Below are 18,619 nucleotides of genomic sequence, written 5' to 3'. Positions count from 1 at the left end.
AATTATGTGTCCGGATCGCGACATCATCGCCACACGCTCGACTAATCATCCGACTCCGAGGAGAGGCCGGCAGCCGCCGGGATCGATGACAGGGTATATGCTCCAAGCTTAACCGCTCTTCCCACGTCCCATACTAGGCGTGGATCTGGTCCTAGAGACTGCATCCTGCGCAAATTGCAGGATTTGCTAGTTCGCATTGGCTCGGAACTCATCGGGATCATCTCCAGGGTACACGGTCCTCGTTTCTTGTTGAGGGCACAAGGAGCTGTGAATCTTGGCCGCAAGCAGTACTGCAGGCAGACGAGGGTGCGAGCAAACTGAGCCAGGTAGTGTCTATCTCGAGCTCAAGACCTAGCATAAGAGGCCTATCTGTCCAAAGCACGTTGGCAGTCCAAACTCTTCCCAATCCCACAGACACTCCCATTCAGCACTATTGCGAAGCAGAGCTCTCTAACTAACCATGACGAATACCAGCTCGGATCCCGAGGCCTTCTCGAGCCAGACCTATGACTATCTCATCGTTGGAGGAGGAACAGCCGGTCTGGTCGTTGCTGCTCGTCTGACAGAGGATTCAAATGTCACGGTTGGTGTACTGGAAGCTGGCAAGAATCACTTGGATGATCCGTTGGTCGATACGCCCGCAGCCTTCAAGGACATGATGATGAAGGAAGACTACGATTGGGGGTTTCTCACAGAACCACAGGTGAGCGCTGATGCATGAATTGGTGTGCCTGCAGAGTCGACTGACAGCATGAGTCAGAAATACAACAGCAACCTCAACCATCACATTCCACGGGGCAAGATGCTGGGAGGAAGCTCGGGTGTGTATCCATGAGTACTTGATTCGCAGATCATGGCTGACGTGGTATCAGGTTCAAATTTCCTAATGTGTATGTAGATAGGACAAGGCCGACACCTCCTCAAACCACCCGCATGCTAATACAATTGTCAGATGTCCGAGGCTCCGATCAAGACTACGACGACTGGGCCATCATTACCGGCGACGAGACTTGGTCGAGTGCAAACATGAAGCCTTACATGCGAAAGCACCAGACCCTCGATCCGATTGACGAGGCGGCCGCATTTGATCGTTCACTGTGCCCTTTCGTCGGCGAAAACCATGGCACGTCTGGCCCTATACACACCGGCTTCAACGATACCTTTTTCCCCATTGAGGCGGACCTCATCAAAGCCTTTGACGACGTTACTGGCATGGACAAAAGACCCACGGATCCTTACTTTGGCGATCACATTGGTTTCTACCACACGCTGTACGTTTCCCCTTCTTCTGTGAAGCACATACGCTGAAGCTGATGGTTTTGTCTCCCGCAGCGGCTCGATCGCGCGAACTGGTCCCCACAAAGGCAAGCGATCGTACGCAGCCCGAACATATTTCGAACCTAACGCCCACCGACCGAACTTGCATGTTCTCACCGAGGCGACTGTCCACAAGATCGAGCTTGAAGGAACCACGGCCACTGGCGTTACTTTCTCACACGGCGGAAAGATCTTTACGGCTCATGCCAATGGCGAAGTCATTGTGTCCTGTGGTGCGATTCAGTCGCCTCAGATCCTCGAGCTTTCCGGCATTGGCGATCCAGACGTGTTGAAAAGTGCCGGCGTAGAGTGCAAAGTCGCCAATCCAGCGATCGGCAACAATCTGCAGGATCACGTCCTCAGTGTAGGTCCTTCAGTCACACCGAACGCCGTCTGTGAGACGAGTTGACTGACTGAGTGGACTACCAGGCTGTCGGATGGGAAATGAAAGAGGGCATACTCACGCTCGATAGTCTGGCCCGCCCGGACGTCATCCAAGCCGCACAAAAGCAACTTATTGAGGACCAGAGTGGACCTCTAACTTGCACCTCGACGACACACGGATTCTTCCCGTACAAGGTATGCTTGAGCTCCATGATACTCGCTTTCAGTTGACCGACACCACACTTTTTGCAGAAATTTGCGACTCAAGCCAAACAAGATGAAATCATCAAATCCATCGAAGCCAGCATGTCAGATGCCACTACTTTCCAACAGAAGCAGTACGCACGCATTATCGCACATCTCAGAGCGGACGATTCTGCAAACCTGCAAGTGGTGGTAGTGCCCATAAGCTGTGGATACGAAGCAGGAGTCGCGGATCAAAGGAAGCTCCTCCGCGCGCCGGACAGCCTGGATGCACTCAATCAAGTCATGGTGATAATGGCCCTGCAATACCCAGTCTCTCGCGGCAGCGTCCACATCAAGACCGCCAACGTGGAAGACCATCCTGCGCTGGACCCAGGCTTTCTGTCCCATCCAGCAGATGTGGCGGTGTTGGGAGCCGGCATCACCATGCTCGGCCGAAGCGCACAATCGCCACACCTGGCCGACAAGATCTCGAGACAGGTTAAGCCAGCTCCGGAGGTAGATATCTGTGATCCAGACCAAGCCGAAGCATGGGTGCGCCAGTGGATCCTGTCGGAATACCACCCGTGCGGCAGTGTTGCCCTGGGAGACGCCCTGGATACCCGACTTCGAGTCAAGGGAGCGAAGAACCTGAGAGTCATCGATGCGAGTGTCTTTCCGAATCATGTTTCGGGAAACATCCAGAGCTCCGTGTACATGGTGGCGGAGCGAGGGGCCGACATCATCAAAGAGGACAGGGCGGCGGCTGTGGTGCAGGGTTAGGGAACGCCCTAACAGGTTCGATGGTCTCGCACAAATCGATGGAATGAAATGAAGACGACGGAGCTGCCGGATACGCGCAAAGAATGCAAGTCTCATGGACTTCATGTTCCGACTCTTCCGGTTGCGATGTCAAAACTACCCACTCTCACAACGTAAGACTGAAAAGCCAATCCTTGACCCTGGTCACCGACCTGCTCGAGCCAATGCTGGCAGATCAGATGCGGTAGTCTCGATTAAATGTTGTGCTCATTTTGTTCAATCATGACGACGACGCCGGATGTGCTCGCTGGTTCGAGGCCAAAATTGCACATCCACATTTGGCTTCCATGGTCTAAATCTTCCGAACAGATGGTCTCCTGTATGTGCAATATGAGGACGGAGGAGTTTGGTGCCAGAACGATCCATTAGGAGGAGCACGCTGCGAGTTTCCAGGTCATGGACGAGGGTGTTAAGGTCTATACGGTCAGCTCATTGATATCATACCGCCGAGGACTACGAGAGCTGTGTGACTGTTCTGGATGACCATGATGGGGCGGCGTTGGAGGATGGCCTGATTGGAACTTGATCTTGGGTTTCCGCTGTCCAGGAGTGAACTTGCTGTACACAGGCCACCTCAGGCTGTGACTATCGGTGGATCAGATTGTGAACGTGCGTTGCGAGGGTCCCGTTCGTATGCTCTTACTGCTATTGACTTTGCGCTGCGTTGGTTGTCTGAGAGTAAGGAATGGTGGATCGGGAGGACGGATAGATAAGTGACGAGATGCCTTTCGCGAATTGTGAGGATCTCCATCATGTCGAAGATCGTTACGTTGTGACTGTCGAAGCCCACTTCCTTCTTATGCACCTACACGCCACCACGGACAATTCAACACCTGTTCGATCGACGGTCTGGTAGCTGGGTCCAAATTGGTCATCCAGGCAATTATGTCGTATGCTTCCGGATCAAGTTGCTTGTCCCATGTTGCGAAGCTGAGCCCAGGATTGTCCTCGACCGCCTGTCTCGCCGCTTCTGCAGAATCTCGAAAGGCGGCATCCCAAGTCTGATCGTCGACTTGCTCGAACAATCCTTGTGGTACTGGACCGAAATAGCAGAAGTGCCGGGTGACCATGCCCATCTCCTGTGTTGGCGAGACTCCACGCGATGCCAGCTCTTGATAATCATCCAAAAGCAAATAGTCGGCGGCTCCGAGAGCGTAAAGGCACTAAATTTCGGGTCAGACAACTGGTGGATGTCTCTTGGGCGTATTGAACTTACGACTAGACCAAACGAGAAGATGTCCGAGGCCTTGGTCAAGCCCCTTCCTGCCTGTCCCTCCGGACTTCGCCACATAGCGTTACCAATGGCATGACGGAGGTTAAGCTTGTCGATGCCTTCAAATCTGAAGGCGATGTCAAAATCGCCAAGTGCTGCCTCGGAGACTGTCTTTGTCCCGTTATTCTCGCATGACCAGTTGACGAGGATGTTGTCAGGCTTCACATCTGCCATGAGATCTAACGGTCAGTCTGCGATCGGAGTGTCCGCGAGAGATGAATGAAGAGGAGTACCAAGGTGAACCCAATCCTCTAAATGAAACTCCTGAATGGCCTCCCCTACATGAAATAAGTGTAGATCAGAATTCCTGCCTCTTCATTGTGATCAATATGCAATCGAAGCCGGCAGGAGTGCGCAAATTGGTCCGCAAGACGTTGCGACAGTTCGTAGAATGCTCTGGGCATACGCTTCACGACGAATGATTCGCCATCGGATCTGTCCGGGGGTTGATGAGCAAAGATTAAGTCGGCAACGCAGCTAAGCTGAGCAAACGCACGTAGCTTTAAAGATGTCGAAAGTCTTGTCTGTACGATGCTTCTGGAGCACATCACCCAGCACATACATCCGACCAGAGTCGCCCTTTATCGTTGATGCCGATCTAACGAATTTAGAACGAGTCCACGTAGAGAGGAAAAGCTGGTGAGTGAAGAGCCGCCGTCTGAGCCTTGGGAGTACGGTCATCTTCCTGGACGACGGGCCAAATCGATGAAACCTCAGAGCGCCGGCATTGGACCTTGACTCGGGCTCGGTGGATTTGCGAACGAGTGTGATGTTATGCAGAGCAAGTCAGTTCGAATTACGATGATCCTGCGAGAGAAAAAGTCAGATGACTGTAATGACTGTATTCGCAGCCCACGAAGTCCACGAGGGTGAATGGACTACTTCCCGACGTTCTCCCGGTCCGTCAGGCTATGGCGAAGACTTTCCACACGAGACCGATGCGGTCAATACTATCGGAAGCATTAGACAAGATGAGATAGTTGGGCTGCCGAATCGAGTCTCCCGGTGTAAGGAAAGGGGTACATTAGAGGATCCGTTCTCCTTTCTGGATGCTGTCGCCGGCATAGTCGTCAGGGAGCATATTGCTGGACCTGTGAAGCGGCAATTAATACTGAAGGCAGTCCTGCCGAATAATACAGTGGTAGTATAATGCTAGCTGATATGCTATACTTGTCGTGACGTTAATCTCTCTCGCTCTAGCATGCCTCCTGTGCAATCATGAATCGCGATCTCACACTTAACTCTCGTCTCCGCCCGCCACCGACTGGATCGTCTCCGTGAACGCTTTCAGAGCTCCCTCGAGGAGACCCAAATACGCAACTTTCTCACGGATGCTCTTGATCTTTGCTCCGATAGCTTGCGCGGCCTTGTTCGCCTGCTCTTTCTTCCTCCGTGCGTTGGCCTCCCATTTCGCCCCTTCGACCCTGCTGATCTCGGTACATCGACAAGTTTGCGGTTCCAATCCCAGAACCGCTCCTAATCCGACGACGAAGGATTTCTTGCGGAGTCGTTGCTTCGTCCTGCCGCGTAGTATGTGAATCCTCCACCGTTGGTGATGTAGCCGTGGGTCAACCGTGTGAAGAGGATCTCGGCAATTACAGCCTGTTCCGTATGGGTGCAGAGAAAGATCACGAACTGGTGGATCTTGAACCTGTCCGGCCAGAGCATATTCGCGACCGCATCCATCAAATTCATGATGTAGTTTGAGTTTGTATGGTTGAGATGCGCTTTCAATCGAACCTCTGTGTCTTGCGTATAACCAATCTCCACCAGGGGGCATTTGAGTGGCAGGTCGCGTTCGTTGATGTCCACTTCCTCGATCCGCTTCCTCAGTCCAGCCAGGAACGTCGTGACATGACTCTTCCGTGCATCAGAGATGCTCTTGCTGGTCTGCGGCGTCAAGTACTTGCGCTTCCGGTATGGTCCGCTCGCTAGCTTAGGAAGCGGTTTGCGAAATGAGTCAACCTGTCTGGCTCGGGTGTGGTCTCCATCTTGATCGCAATATTCCTCCATAGCGTCTGCGCATTGGAGTAGCTCGTTCGCGAAGATGTTCTGATAGATGGCGGGCTGCGGAAAACGAACGTCGCAGGCTCGGATGCTCATGGTGTCCAGGATACGCCTGAGATCCTCGTCATCTTTGGCATCTGCTAGCAGCGTACCTTTCAGTAGGCTTTGCAACACGTCAGGGTGGGTGGTCATCATCACATGCCAGGCCGTGGTCCTTGCCAGCTCAGCCGTGTCCGTGAGTGTGTTGCTGTCCTCAGAATACCTATTCATCGCTTTCATAGCCATCGCGACAAGACCCTCTTCCTCGTACAGTGCGCGATACATCGACCGCATCGCTTCCAGCCCTCCTCGATCGGAAGCTACGGCGATCGCGTCCTCCTCTGCATCATTGTCTTCGTCTGAATCTGCCACGATTTGAGTTCCGGGTTGGGTGGAAGGATCGATGTGCTTGGACTGCAGCGGGTCCAATCCTGTCTCATCCTGCTCTTCCGGGTCGCTGTCATCCGCGCACTCGTCCGACACCGACACCTGGTCGTCATTATTTGTGCCCAGTCCTTCGGTCAGATCAATTCCCTCAGCCTGCGAGGCAAGAGCGAGATAGTTATTTTGTAGCACGGTGGCCGGGGCCGGATCTTCATGTGGCGATTCGCTCCTAGTGTACGCCGGACGAGCTGGAGCTTGGATACCTTCCTGGTCCGAGTATGGTTCTTCGGGATCGAGAGGTTCAGAGTGCAGTATCCCGGTTCGTCGTCCTGGGAATCTGATACCTCGCGCTCATCGTGATCTGAACCTGCCCCGGTTGCTTCGTCAGGTCCAATTTCGTCCCAGGACGACTCCATGGCCTGCCTCATGGCCTCCTCGTCTGAGCGTTCCTCATCCGCACGGGTCTCTGCGGGAGTCAGAGGGTAGTTCACCTTCTTGCACGTGTCAATCTTGAGCGGTAGGGCGCGACCGCGCGTGGCCTTGGTTCGTGTTGTGTCTTTCGAGCGATAGATGAAGCGGTTCGAGGTCGCGGAGATTGTGGCGGGGTAAGGTAGAACTCCGCGACGTACTGTTGATATCGAGCCACAGTCGCAGCGCTAGTCTGTGGCTAGAAGCGCGCCTTCCGCGCCGCGCGCATATGTTTCGAAGTGATGCTGAAGTGACTCCGACTGCTACGATCAGTATCACTCTCACTGACGGCTTAACCGACAATATCCCCTACCCGAACCTCATCAGCACACCAACTTTACAACATAAACGTCCCGAAGGGCACTGGGCCTGCCTCCAAGAAAAATGCCCAAGGGATTCGGACTGCCGGTCGCGGTCAGGGCCAGACTACCCTCAGCTCATTCACGGGCCACATCAGTGCATTCAGCAGGAACTTCGCAGGTACGTATGCGATTGATCAGTGACATGTGAACGTCTCTCTGACATTCCTCGCAGGCACGAGCGCACTCCTGAAGGCGTCAAACGCACTTGCCGTTCGGAATCCGGATTCACCAGAGGAAGTCGAGCTGTCCGAGGAAGCATTGGCTAAGATGACAATGAGCGAGGTCGAGGAACTCATCGACGAAAAGAGAGAGGAACTGATTGGGCAGGCGGCTATGACTGAGGCCATCCTAACGGAACTCGATGGCACGGAAGAGAACGCTGCTGTGGCAATCGAAATCGCGACAAAAAAGTTGTCGGGGGTGCTCCAGGCCGGAAGCAACAAGCTCGTCGAGGATGCCCAGGCGAGAGTCGTCGCCGCCAATGAAAGCGTAAGTTGTTGGAAGTGTTTCTCTGGGATCCACTCGCTAACTGTGTGCAGCTCTTCGAGACCAGAGCCTCCCACGATGTTTTTGTCCGAGACATGAGCAGGGTCGAGCGGGAAGCCAGCGGTCTTCTCCAACTTCAACACGACCAGATTGCTGAAAGAAGGCTGCTGCACCATGAAGATAGGAAGACCTACCGAGAGTATTACCGGGCAATGACCCGCACTGAGGACATCGCGAGCTGCTTCATCCAGCAACAGCACGATCGCTTCGTCGAGTACGCCATCCAGATGGGCAGGACCGAGAAAGAGGCCAGCTGCCTCCTACAGGAGCAGCATAACCAGCTCCACGAGAACGCCGTCGAAATGAGCAGAATTGAGCAAGCGTTCCGGGATCAGCTCCAGCACGGACAGGATGAGTTCCATGAATACGCCGCCGAGATGGGAAAGACCGAGCGAGAAGCCAGCTGCCTGTTGCAGAAGCAGCACCATGAGATCGGCAGGCTAAAGAAGCAATTGTCGGATATGCAGGAAGAGTCCAACTCCCAGATGGGGACCTTGAGAAGTGAGCGCGATACGTATAAGGAGCGCATCAGGGTATTAACCCCGCTCTTGCTCGAGACTGGCAGCGGCGAGACTACGGTCTCAATGCATGAGCAGGTAGTAGCGATGAGACAAGAACGTGATGCAGCCCTCGCTGAGCGAGCAAAGATAGCTGAGCAGCGGGATGCATACCAGACGGCGCTGGAGAAGGTCGTGCCGTCCCTTGAGAAGCTCAATGCCGAGAGAACCAATCCGGCGCAGAAGAGGAAACTGTAGGAGGGTACCGTGGAGTTGTTTGCTCGCTTTTATGTTGACGGCTTTCAATGTGCGGATGGAGGGGTGGGTGGAGATCATGAAGCTATCCATCGTGCACCGCGATGCTACGATACGTCCGCCGAGTCCTGGGAGAGCATGTGATGGTTACGGTGAGCTACGTAGTTAGCAGGACCTCTCCTCAAAGCGAACATGTAACTGACTAGGCCAGCCTCTCGAGGCGTACACGTGACTTGAAAGGACAGTTTATCAAGGCGCGCAGGTCTCCTGGTAGGTTTTCTCATTCAGGCTCACATGTAATTTGACAGAGCAACGTATCGAAATGCTCATGTAATAGTAAAGGGACACGTACGTGTAAATTGGTGTGTATAGAAGGGACGATAGCACGGAGGCGATCTCTCCGCTTCGTCAAGTGCGGAGTGCAGCCCGGCCAACCCGGCCCGTGTCCGCGCTCAGCGGGCTGAAGGCAATCCGTCCACCTCATGCTGCGATGTCGAGGCAAGCATGTGCGATGGGGCGCGCCTGCCACCGGAAGTGCTTAAGGAGCAGACGTCTCCAACATGTCATCTCTCGCGATGTCAATTCATCTCCTTTACAATACACACCCTTACTGCTCCCACTCTCAAACATAGTATTCGGATGCGCTCCTCGACCGGTGCTACCGAGCATACGCCTCCCTGACTGGCGTCTGCGAGACCACCATCTTTCAAGCAAGTGATCCCAGGATCGAGCAAGGAGCCTCCTCTCAAGTGTCCGAGGACGAGGGCCGCCGTGGAAGCAGCAGACCACCTGTCACCAGCAGATCCTGCAACTCCTCGCCTCGATCATCACTTCGATCATCACTTCGACCCACGCTTTCATCCTCACTTTACACTACCAGCAAGCTCCGGCACTGCCATGATCGATCCCGCTCTCACGAATAGCCAGTTAAGACACACTACTTAAGAGGATACCGAGCCGATGTCCGGAGATCGCCTCACGGGGATCATACAGGGTCGCTATCGGGAAGCGGAAGGTAGGCCTGCTCGGATGCCCTACTCGTGGGAGCTCCGTACTAACCCTGTGCCTGTGAAGATGTTGATTGCTTCCTCTCGTGGTCCGAACTCCCAGCGGTTGTCCAGCGCAGAGCCACAGAGAGCGCTGTGGATTGCGCCGCAAAGTCAGGCGAATGGTTGGAAGCGGTTAACAAGAGCAAGTACTGCATGGAGTCGTGGCGCAAGGGGTAGGGCTCGCCGACGGCAATTGTGGATGGTGATTGGGCGGCATGCCGCACATGCACGAACACGAAGAAGGTACACATCCCTGGACAACCGTTCCTGCTCTCGACCGTGCTGACGGCTTAGGTCTGCTTCCGTATGGTGGACTTCGTTCCTTTCGCATTGCCTCCGCCAAGATCAGTGCGCACTTCCATCGACAGCGCGGAGGAGATCTTCTGGATCAAGGAAGGGGACAGGCCGCCGCCGTCTAAGATCTGGAGATGAAGGATCGAGAGCTCTGATCATTTGCATGATAATCTCTATATATTAACATCTCTCTCAGACCACGCAGGCTGCTTTCGGCCGGCAAGCTCTCCAAGGCATCATTTTCACTGACTTTGTGCATATGACAGCAGGCTTCACATGATTGACATCTATGCTATTCTGCGTTGTTCTGCCACCTCCACTACCATGTCTTTTCTACTTCTGGATCTCTTCCTCTTCTTCTTCAACCACCACCATCACCATCTTGGAACTCCGGATTGGCACCGCCTTCTTCCTCACCACCGTCAACCACACCACAACACCACACGATGGACTTCCTTCATCAGATCACCGCACGATTGACTCCTTCCGCCACACCACCGCAACTCGCCGGGATGGCCTCCTCAGCTCGGGAATGGGGCACAGAATTGCTAAGACATACGCTGAATTCCGGCATTGTCTCAGCTGATTGGATGCAGCTTGTCAATCAGATGGTCCTCCCACCTGTCACTTCACATAGCGAGGCGTTTAGCATCTGCAGGTTCAGAGTTTCGGTAAGTCGCTCACTCGCTTGAGGTTCCGCTTCGAAGATCGAACTTGAAGTCAATTCAACGAACGATATATCAGACAGAACGACAAGAGCAAGTCTCGTATCATCAGACCATGTGGTCGAAGAGGCTGACGGTTCTCTGTGGTGTGCAGCGATTGAGCGGATGATCACAGCTCGTGTGCTCCTCCAGTGTAACAACCAGATGCAGGTGCTAAGGTACCTTTAGCCGCATAGGCAGCATGACGTACTCCTATCCGGTCGAAGACAACTTATCAGCAGGTTCACATCGGCAAAGCAACATGTGCTGTCGGACGGCAAGCATATATACACTACCGTCCGGCTCCCACAGTCAGCCTGCCAGACCAGCTATTTCAACCCGAGCAACGCCTCTCGAACGATCACACTTGGACGAAGATAGCCAGCAGCATCACCATCTAACCCAGCACAATGTCCTCTCTCGTCCGCGGCGAACTGGTGCGGCCTGCACACCATCAACGCAGTGGCATCCAGTCTTACAGACTCTGGATCAAAAGCATGAAGCAGTGCCTGTATCCTGGAGACAATACCGACGTCTCCGGTCCAATGCAGAGTCGAGAATTCGTCGATACCTGCCCGATATGGGCACCGATTGGGTTTTCAGCGTCAGCACTGCTTCCCGTATGCAGTCCACGGCCTGTACGTCCATGCCATGCAAAAGTGGAACATTACGCCTTCCATGGACGGCCCCTACTGTCGGGTCTATCAAATTCATCAACAAGGATCGCAATCAATTCTCAAGCAGTTCGGCCGATCCCGTTGGAGGCAAGGCCAGGGTGAAGCGACGGCGCTGGCGAGACGATGATCTCGTCTTTCTTGATCACTGCGGCAATGGCATGGAATCCTCCCTCCCGCGTGAAGCTGCGGGCCGACCGGCCGGCTCTGGCATTGTTGAACACCGCAAGACCAATGTAAGTGTGAGAGGAACGCGCCCCAGCCTGCGGTAGTGCCGTCGCTGCAGAGGTGCAGGAATCTCGTCACCATGCTTCCGTTGTCCTAGGAGCAAATGTCACTATCTGCTGACTTGCTTCTTTTCGCCGCCATGGTCGAGTCGCCCACGAGATAGACGGTCGGTGCGGCTGCCGCGGACGCAGACGTTGCCATGGGGGATTGAAATAGCTCGATGAGGGACGGCACTGTTGTTGCGGCGGTAGAAATGTGGGGAGAATGAATGAATGAAGGCGAGGTTTAAAGATCCGCACACTTCTCTACTGCTGCACTTGTGTTGGTCGTGCTTGTCGACCCGAAGACATGTTCACACATGATCTCATGTTAAACAGCTAGGATCACTGTGTCGATCGTGAACATCCATGTGATCTCGCTGGCGTCAGCTCGGAGGACCAAGGACGGCCTGCTATGCGTGCCCCCCGCCGTTACGAATCACACTTGCACGTGGACAGCGTCCATTTCCGCACGAGCCCGGATTGGCGAGGAACAGGCCGCCTAAGTTTGAAGAGTAATTTAATGGACCAGGCAGTCCTTTAATAGGCAGTACGGTAGCTCGCGGAATTTCAGGAAGCATGCTTGACATTCTACTCCGCAATTTCCAGCCGCAGCCGCGCGTTCTCCAGCTTACGTCCGCGTGGGAACTAAACTGGTCTTTCCACAAATTTGAAGCACGGGTCGATGGCCAGCATCCCATCGCTAGGCTACGCACGTCGTGCCGTCGACCCCAATGCTTTTGTCCGGTCTCTCCTGGCGTGGACTGCTCACGGAGAGAAAACTGGTCGATGCATATGCACAGTGCCTAACACTTACAATGCAACCCCTACCCTGTATACAGGAATTAGTGGCCGCCCCTTGAAGCGTTCCCGCGCCAATCTCAGCTCGGAAAGTCGTCGATACTTGCCCGGAAGGTGCTTCGATTGAGTTTTCGAGAGCAAGTGTACCCTCGCCAGTTCGCCGGCGCAGGGACAGTCAGCTGCTTGTGCCCTAAGTAAACAGGATCACACAACCTGGCTTGAAACCGTTGCTTGCCGGTACTCGACAACCCTGCTGTTCGTTGCCGGATTGCGGCACTTGTTTCCCTTTGTCCGATGTCAACCCTATATAGAGAAAGGTCGCGACCTCCCGACTCCCATTTCGTTCTCCATCAGCATCTCCACAACTCAACATCTTTGAAGACACGCAGCTTCGCGCTCCCAGTAACACAATGAAGGTTAGGCGCATTCCCCTTTCGCACTCTCTCATTGCATTTGACTGATCCGAGTTAGAACCTCTTTGCCATCCTTGCTATGGCGGCCGTCGGTCCAGCTATAGTCTCTGCGCAAAGTTACGACAACTGTGCTTGTACGATCGACGGCACTTCCGTGAACTATCAAACCGGCGTTGGTAAGGATCGGTCGCATCCTTGCAGACTCGTTGTCTATCTATTCTTTGACCATATTGATCGCTGATATCCTTTCGCCAGCCTGCTCGCATTGGAAAGGACAGACCCTTCGCGTCGGCGGCGACGGGCCGAACAAAGACGACTTGTACTGCTACGATCCGAGTACGTTTCGAACTCTTCTGCGCTTTGTCCGCGCGGACGTCCCAAGGCAAAACGTTGCTGACACGAAAACTACAGCTTGCGTCGACAAACCAACCTTCGCCAGATATTGCACTGCCAATGGCGCAGACGGAGATCCAAACTGCTCGGGTTCCAGCTGCTACAATTGACGGTGTATTGAATACTTTCCGGAACCTGAAGGTCAAGCGCAAATGCGGAGGTAATCGAAGGTGGTGAAGTGAAGCGGCGTGTGGTGCAGCCCGCCAATCTGAAACGTCTTGACAATAGCAAAACCTCGACTCTCCATTTGAACTATTGCTTTCATCTCCAGCATTTGTTAATGGTCGTGCTCAAAACGCTGTCTCCTCGGAAGCAACACGAAATTGGTGCTCATTATCTTGCAGAAAGGGGGTAAGCAGTAGGGTTAAGCTGGCAGGTGTGCGCAAATCGCATAGGTAGCTGGCGAAGTTCCGGACAAGCTGAAGAGCGAGGTGGGTGCATCGATGCGAAGGCCAAGGTTTCAACAACATAGCATCATCGACGACTGAGAGCATCTGAAAGGCCGCTGAGACTCGGCGTGTACTCTCTCGCTGTGTTAGTCATTCGGAGTCTGGACTGGAGGTCTGTTCATCGACGAGAGTATCTCCGAGAATCCAGTCGACGTGTTCGGTGTCTGCACGTCCATTGCGCACGGAGGTGCTACGCAGGGCTGACCTGCTGGTTTCGGCCATGCCGAGAGGAAGCTGTCACTCATCGCGTTGAGGTGTGCATCAGGAGCGGCACATCCACCGCTTGCAGGTCGGTCTCTGTACCTTAGAAATGACCGTGAAAGTCCTACAGATAAGCCGGAATGCGAAGTCGGACGTTCTGTCGAGAGTTTGATTCCTTTCTACAGCATCTTCGATCAACGTCCTTGTCCATCGCAAAAGGCTCTCTTCGGCCTCCTCTCGAGGCTTTGTTTTTCCATCGATCGGGACCAAGTCCTCTTCTCGTTCACGCCCTGATGTACTTGGATTAACAACGAGCACATGACCTCGCGCCTTTTCCTTTTTGAGCAGTCTGTGTATGTCCCTGTACGGTCCGCAGGTCGACGACAGCAGCCTATGCGACCAGTAGTGTGCCCCAGCGTAGCCCATAGCTTATTTAGGCGACCGACATAAAGACTTTCTCGAGCGCGGAGAGGTTACCTACGAACCGTCGAGCAAATGTATCTACCTCCTCGATAGCGAACAAGCTTCGGTCGCATCGAATGCCTAGCGAAACACCTTCGTCGTCGCGATCTATTATAACACCGACACCGAGGCGTTCGAAAGCGATGTACGAGGTATTAAGATCGCGGACCGGCGGCGCGTATTGCTCTAGGGCCATCGAATCGGTAGAGTATGTGTTGTAGGATAGCGTTAACTGCTCGAGCGTCGTTATCTTTAACGGCACCGACGAGGAACTAGTCCCTTCTAGGCTACTATTGCTACGGTACAGGAGATTAATGTAGGAATTAAACAGAGCTTCCGTCTAACTAACACTACGCATAATGTTATAGAAGGAAGTCTAACTAAACTAGCCGAACTTACTAAGGTAGTCCTAGATACTATATATACCTTCTACTACTATACTTACGTCGTAGGCATCCTTACTAAGCGCGACGGATATAGGTATAAACGTCTTTATTAGTATAGCTATCTATATTAGATTAAGTAGTCTAAGTAATCGCGAGGTATAGTCGTATTAGAGGCTAGTACCTAAGGCTATATCGGCTATACTAATACCTAGGCTAACGCCTAACGGACGAACGCTAGTTTAGAAATCTACTAGGCTAAATCGGGAACAAGCTTCCTTTTAGCCGAGTAGAAGGCTACGTATACGCTAAGCAACGCTACGCGCGCGTATAGCTTAAACGTTTTACTATTCTAGATAGATCTTCTTTTTAGTAGCTTTGGAATTTTATATATTTAGATCTAGACCTTTATATATAACTTTAGTTTAGACCCTTATAAAGTCTATTCGTACTACGACTAGAATAGTAATAATTAAAGGTCCGATTATAGATTAAAGCTTAGTATTATAGATTCTTTAATCTAATATTTCTCTAATAACTATATATTTACTTTCTAGATATTCTACTAGAATATAACTAAATATAGTAGAGATAATCTATACTAGTAACTTAGAGTAAGCGCCCTATATAGAATATTTTAGAATATAAGTAAGAGGCGCAAAGGCCGTTACTAAGAGTAGGTACGTTAGGTAGAGCGCTATTAGTATACTTACCTATCTATAGTAGTAGAAACTTCCTCTATACGCCTACTATATTTACTACTAAGTCGCTCCTAGGCGTCTATATACGCCTCCTAGTACTATTATACTACCTTTATTATCTAAAGAACTCTATAATAGATTAATCTATAGTGCCCTTAAGCGTAGCTATAGGCTCCTAAGTATCCTCCTAACATATCTCTACGACTATAGTAGCTAGCGACACACCGAGTAGCTTAAAATAAAGGGCTAATCGTCTTCTATTACGTGCGTGCCTGCGAAACATTAAAATTGCGTCTCGGAGTATATACTTATATATCGTTACAGATACTATAGCTAGCTACATACCGAGTAGCTTAAAAGAAAGCTTTTCTTGTGTTCTATCAGATGCAGACCCGCAGTTAGGCTAAAGAAGCAGCAGTTGCGAGAGACACGCGTTGCAAGCGGGTTAGTACTAACATAGTCGCGGGGACAAGCTATAGAGTTCGCAGACACTCGCAGCACTGTCGCAGAATTCGCAGAATGTTCGCAGAGTAGTCGCAGAATAGTCGCAGAGTAGTCGCAGAAATCCTAGAACTGTCTAGGATTTCTGCGTCCCTTTCTAAGAATTCTGCGACGGCTGCAGACTTCTGCAATAGTCGCGATCGTGTCTAAGATTTCTGCTACTACTGTCTAAGATTTCTACGACTATTGCAGATTTCTGCGACTACTATCTAAGATTTCTCGGACTGTCGTAGATTTCTGCGACTGTTGTCTAAGATTTCTACAGCAGTTAGCTATAGTCGCAGAAATCTACGTTCCTATCTTAGATTTCTGCGACTGCTGTCTAAGAAGTCTGCGACGGATAGCAACAGTCGCAGAAGGCGACGACAGTCGCAGAAATCTGCGACTACTGTCTAAGGAATCTGCAACTGCTATCTAAGAAGTCTGCGACAGATAGCGATAGTCGCAGAAGGCGGCAACAGTCGTAGAAATCTGCGACTACTGTCTAAGAAATCTGCAACTGCTGTCTAAGAAGTCTGCGACAGATAGCAATAGTCGCAGAAGTCCGCGTTTATATCGCAGAAATCTGCGACTACTGTCTAAGAAATCTGCGGCAGATGGCGATAGTCGCGGAAATCTACGACTGCTGTCTAAGAAGTCTACGACAGTCGGCGACAGTCGCAGAAATCTGCTACTACTGTCTAAGATTTCTACGACTATCTAAGATTTCTAGGACAGTCGCAGAACAGTCGCAGAATTCTGCGACTATAGTCTAAGATTTCTACGATAGTCGCAGAACAGTCGTAGATTAGTCGCAGAACAGTCGCAGAGTAGTCGCAGAATTCTGCGACTCCTAGCTAAGATTTCTACGATAGTCGCAGACAGTTGTAGAGCAGTCGCAGACCTGTCTACGACATTCTCCGGAACACGAGAGTCTTGCTTCTTACTCAAATTTGCTAGGCCGCGAGATACACGCAAAAGATACATCTTTCCGAGGTTTTTGTGAACAGGACGCGAGCTGAATCTTCTGAACACAGGCTAGTCTATCTTTTGCGCCGTGGAGCCGTCGCAAAATTCCCAAGTCGGCGTTCCCGGCGAAATTTGGTAAGCAACAGGAAAAACGTAAAGAGTCCAGAACGCATGCAATGTTAAGAACTTAGGCATCTGATCGGAAGCTACGGACTCGTCTGAAGCAAGAAGCATCTCTATAAGCACAGCAGACAAAGCTGCAGCCTTCTTGCAGGCTCGCTCGGGCTACAAAACGGATTTAAAGATCAAAAATTCGAGTTCCTACAATTCGGAGGGAAGGAGTGTATGTCTAGCAAAGGCTCGATACAGTATCCCGATGTCTCGGCTTCCCAAATCCAGGTAAACTAGACCGACGGGTGTCGGGTTGCGAAGGACAACTAACGGGGCTAGACAGGCTAGGCACAAGGTCGAGGTAAGCGCTCCTAAAGCTTAGTGTCCGACATCGGGCAGGCGCCCCTTTGACTTCACGTCGCATTTTCGAAACCTGCCAGTGCTTGCGCGTGCTTTCCAGATTAAAGAACGCTGTCCAGGCAGTCGATAAAATCATTCGCAAGGTCGTACGTGCTCTGACTGTCGAGTTAATCGCTTTCAAACTTTCAAAATACGACGTTCGTAGCCTTAACAGAATGCAGGAAAGCCTTCTTCAAGTCCACAGAAGCAATCTTGGCGTCCTAGAAGTTCTTGTTATCGAGAATATTAGGTTTCTAGTTTTCAAAACCGAGCGATTGAGCTGTTCGTATGTGTATGCCATTGCTCGGACCCTACAGACTTGCACATTATGCTTTCCTCCGAGACAATTGCCGCTTAAAGTCACCCCGCGTGCGTCCTGTAGCGTGTCGAAACCCAGATCGGTCGGTCCTGTCGAAGAGATCGACTTTTTTCTACAACACTGCGGGCCTCGCAAACAGGAGAACATAATGCAACAAGGTCGCAGCCGGACCTGCAACCTCGCAAACGCAACACAAGACCTTCAATTCACGAAAGAAGTTTCAAAATTCGAGTTAAAGAGGGTTCGAGCGGAAGAAGTTTCAGAATTCGTTAGAGAGTTTGACCGAAATTACTCCGAGGCATACAAGACAGGCGGGAAGTGGGAGCCGGTGGGTGCAATCGGAGATTCCGAGTTATAAACATGCTCCTTAGTTATAAACATGCTCCTTAGTTATAAACATGCTCCTTAGCGACTCGAATATGTCGCCGACCTTACAAATCTGCAGTACTCGCGAAAGGCGTGCCTCCACTTCACTTGAACGAAAGCTGAAACGCGATCGGCCTTAACCTGCGCGGCCTAAGTTCGCAATTGTGCTGCTCGAGCTAGCAGGCGTAGGAGACAGGTATCCTATTAGGTAAGTGACACGCCCTTAGCTAATCGAGGCAAGCGGAAGACGAGAAGCGTGGGAAAGAGACGGGTATTTCATTAGGTTAGGGACACGTTCTTGCCTAATCAAGGCCAGCGGAGGATAACAGACCGGCGTAGAGCGGATCTCAAATAGCGAGCTGCCTATAGCCGGGGGAGCACAAAAAAGTCAGCCTTGAGAATTAACCTGCGCATTGTAAACACTAAAGAAGACCATCTGGTAGTCTTCGTTCACACCGACAACCTTACAGGTTTAACAGAAGGCTCAAGATTTGTGTTAAAGTTTCAAATACCGAGCTTTCGATGCCAAAAGCACAGCCAAAACCTTAACTGCAGCGGCCGGCAGTCTATTATTCATCCCAGCGTCCGTTCTCGTCCCTCTCGCAAGCCCGCAATCCTTCCTCGCAATCCTAGGTGCAATCTTGGTGA

At 51.9% G+C, this 18,619-nt stretch overlaps 6 protein-coding genes across 6 annotated transcripts; 4 read left to right on the top strand and 2 right to left on the bottom strand.

Annotated features, from left to right (window-relative positions):
- Positions 1-460: 460 nt before the first annotated feature.
- MYCGRDRAFT_49038 (uncharacterized protein) lies at positions 461-2,667 on the top strand (the record flags this gene model as incomplete). The annotated part of the gene is made up of 7 exons (XM_003849188.1): positions 461-703; positions 761-821; positions 873-890; positions 953-1,271; positions 1,333-1,681; positions 1,747-1,896; positions 1,954-2,667. 7 exons carry the CDS (start codon positions 461-463, stop codon positions 2,665-2,667), a joined length of 1,854 nt encoding a protein of 617 aa, XP_003849236.1.
- An 836-nt stretch (positions 2,668-3,503) lies between these two features.
- On the bottom strand, positions 3,504-4,270 carry MYCGRDRAFT_48527 (uncharacterized protein; the record flags this gene model as incomplete). The annotated part of the gene is made up of 3 exons (XM_003848703.1): positions 3,504-3,869; positions 3,923-4,146; positions 4,213-4,270. Coding segments are annotated over 3 exons (648 nt in total), but the record flags the coding sequence as incomplete, so codon positions are not given.
- Positions 4,271-5,216: 946 nt separating this feature from the next.
- On the bottom strand, positions 5,217-6,837 carry MYCGRDRAFT_96022 (uncharacterized protein; the record flags this gene model as incomplete). The annotated part of the gene is made up of 3 exons (XM_003848702.1): positions 5,217-5,499; positions 5,616-6,565; positions 6,673-6,837. The coding sequence occupies 3 exons, from the start codon at positions 6,835-6,837 to the stop codon at positions 5,217-5,219; spliced, it is 1,398 nt and encodes a 465-aa protein (XP_003848750.1).
- Positions 6,838-7,261: 424 nt separating this feature from the next.
- MYCGRDRAFT_96021 (uncharacterized protein) lies at positions 7,262-8,540 on the top strand (the record flags this gene model as incomplete). Its single annotated transcript, XM_003849189.1, has 3 exons — positions 7,262-7,291; positions 7,432-7,728; positions 7,779-8,540. 3 exons carry the CDS (start codon positions 7,262-7,264, stop codon positions 8,538-8,540), a joined length of 1,089 nt encoding a protein of 362 aa, XP_003849237.1.
- Positions 8,541-10,326: 1,786 nt separating this feature from the next.
- MYCGRDRAFT_96020 (uncharacterized protein) lies at positions 10,327-11,649 on the top strand (the record flags this gene model as incomplete). Its single annotated transcript, XM_003849190.1, has 3 exons — positions 10,327-10,551; positions 11,306-11,494; positions 11,584-11,649. 3 exons carry the CDS (start codon positions 10,327-10,329, stop codon positions 11,647-11,649), a joined length of 480 nt encoding a protein of 159 aa, XP_003849238.1.
- An 848-nt stretch (positions 11,650-12,497) lies between these two features.
- On the top strand, positions 12,498-13,348 carry MYCGRDRAFT_105826 (uncharacterized protein; the record flags this gene model as incomplete). Its single annotated transcript, XM_003849191.1, has 4 exons — positions 12,498-12,741; positions 12,797-12,914; positions 12,994-13,074; positions 13,150-13,348. The coding sequence occupies 4 exons, from the start codon at positions 12,736-12,738 to the stop codon at positions 13,239-13,241; spliced, it is 297 nt and encodes a 98-aa protein (XP_003849239.1).
- Between the last annotated feature and the right edge of the window lie 5,271 nt (positions 13,349-18,619).

Source organism: Zymoseptoria tritici, chromosome 10 (assembly GCF_000219625.1).
Source record: "Zymoseptoria tritici IPO323 chromosome 10, whole genome shotgun sequence".
Lineage (NCBI taxonomy): Eukaryota > Fungi > Ascomycota > Dothideomycetes > Mycosphaerellales > Mycosphaerellaceae > Zymoseptoria > Zymoseptoria tritici.
This window is presented reverse-complemented; position numbering and strand designations above follow the sequence as displayed.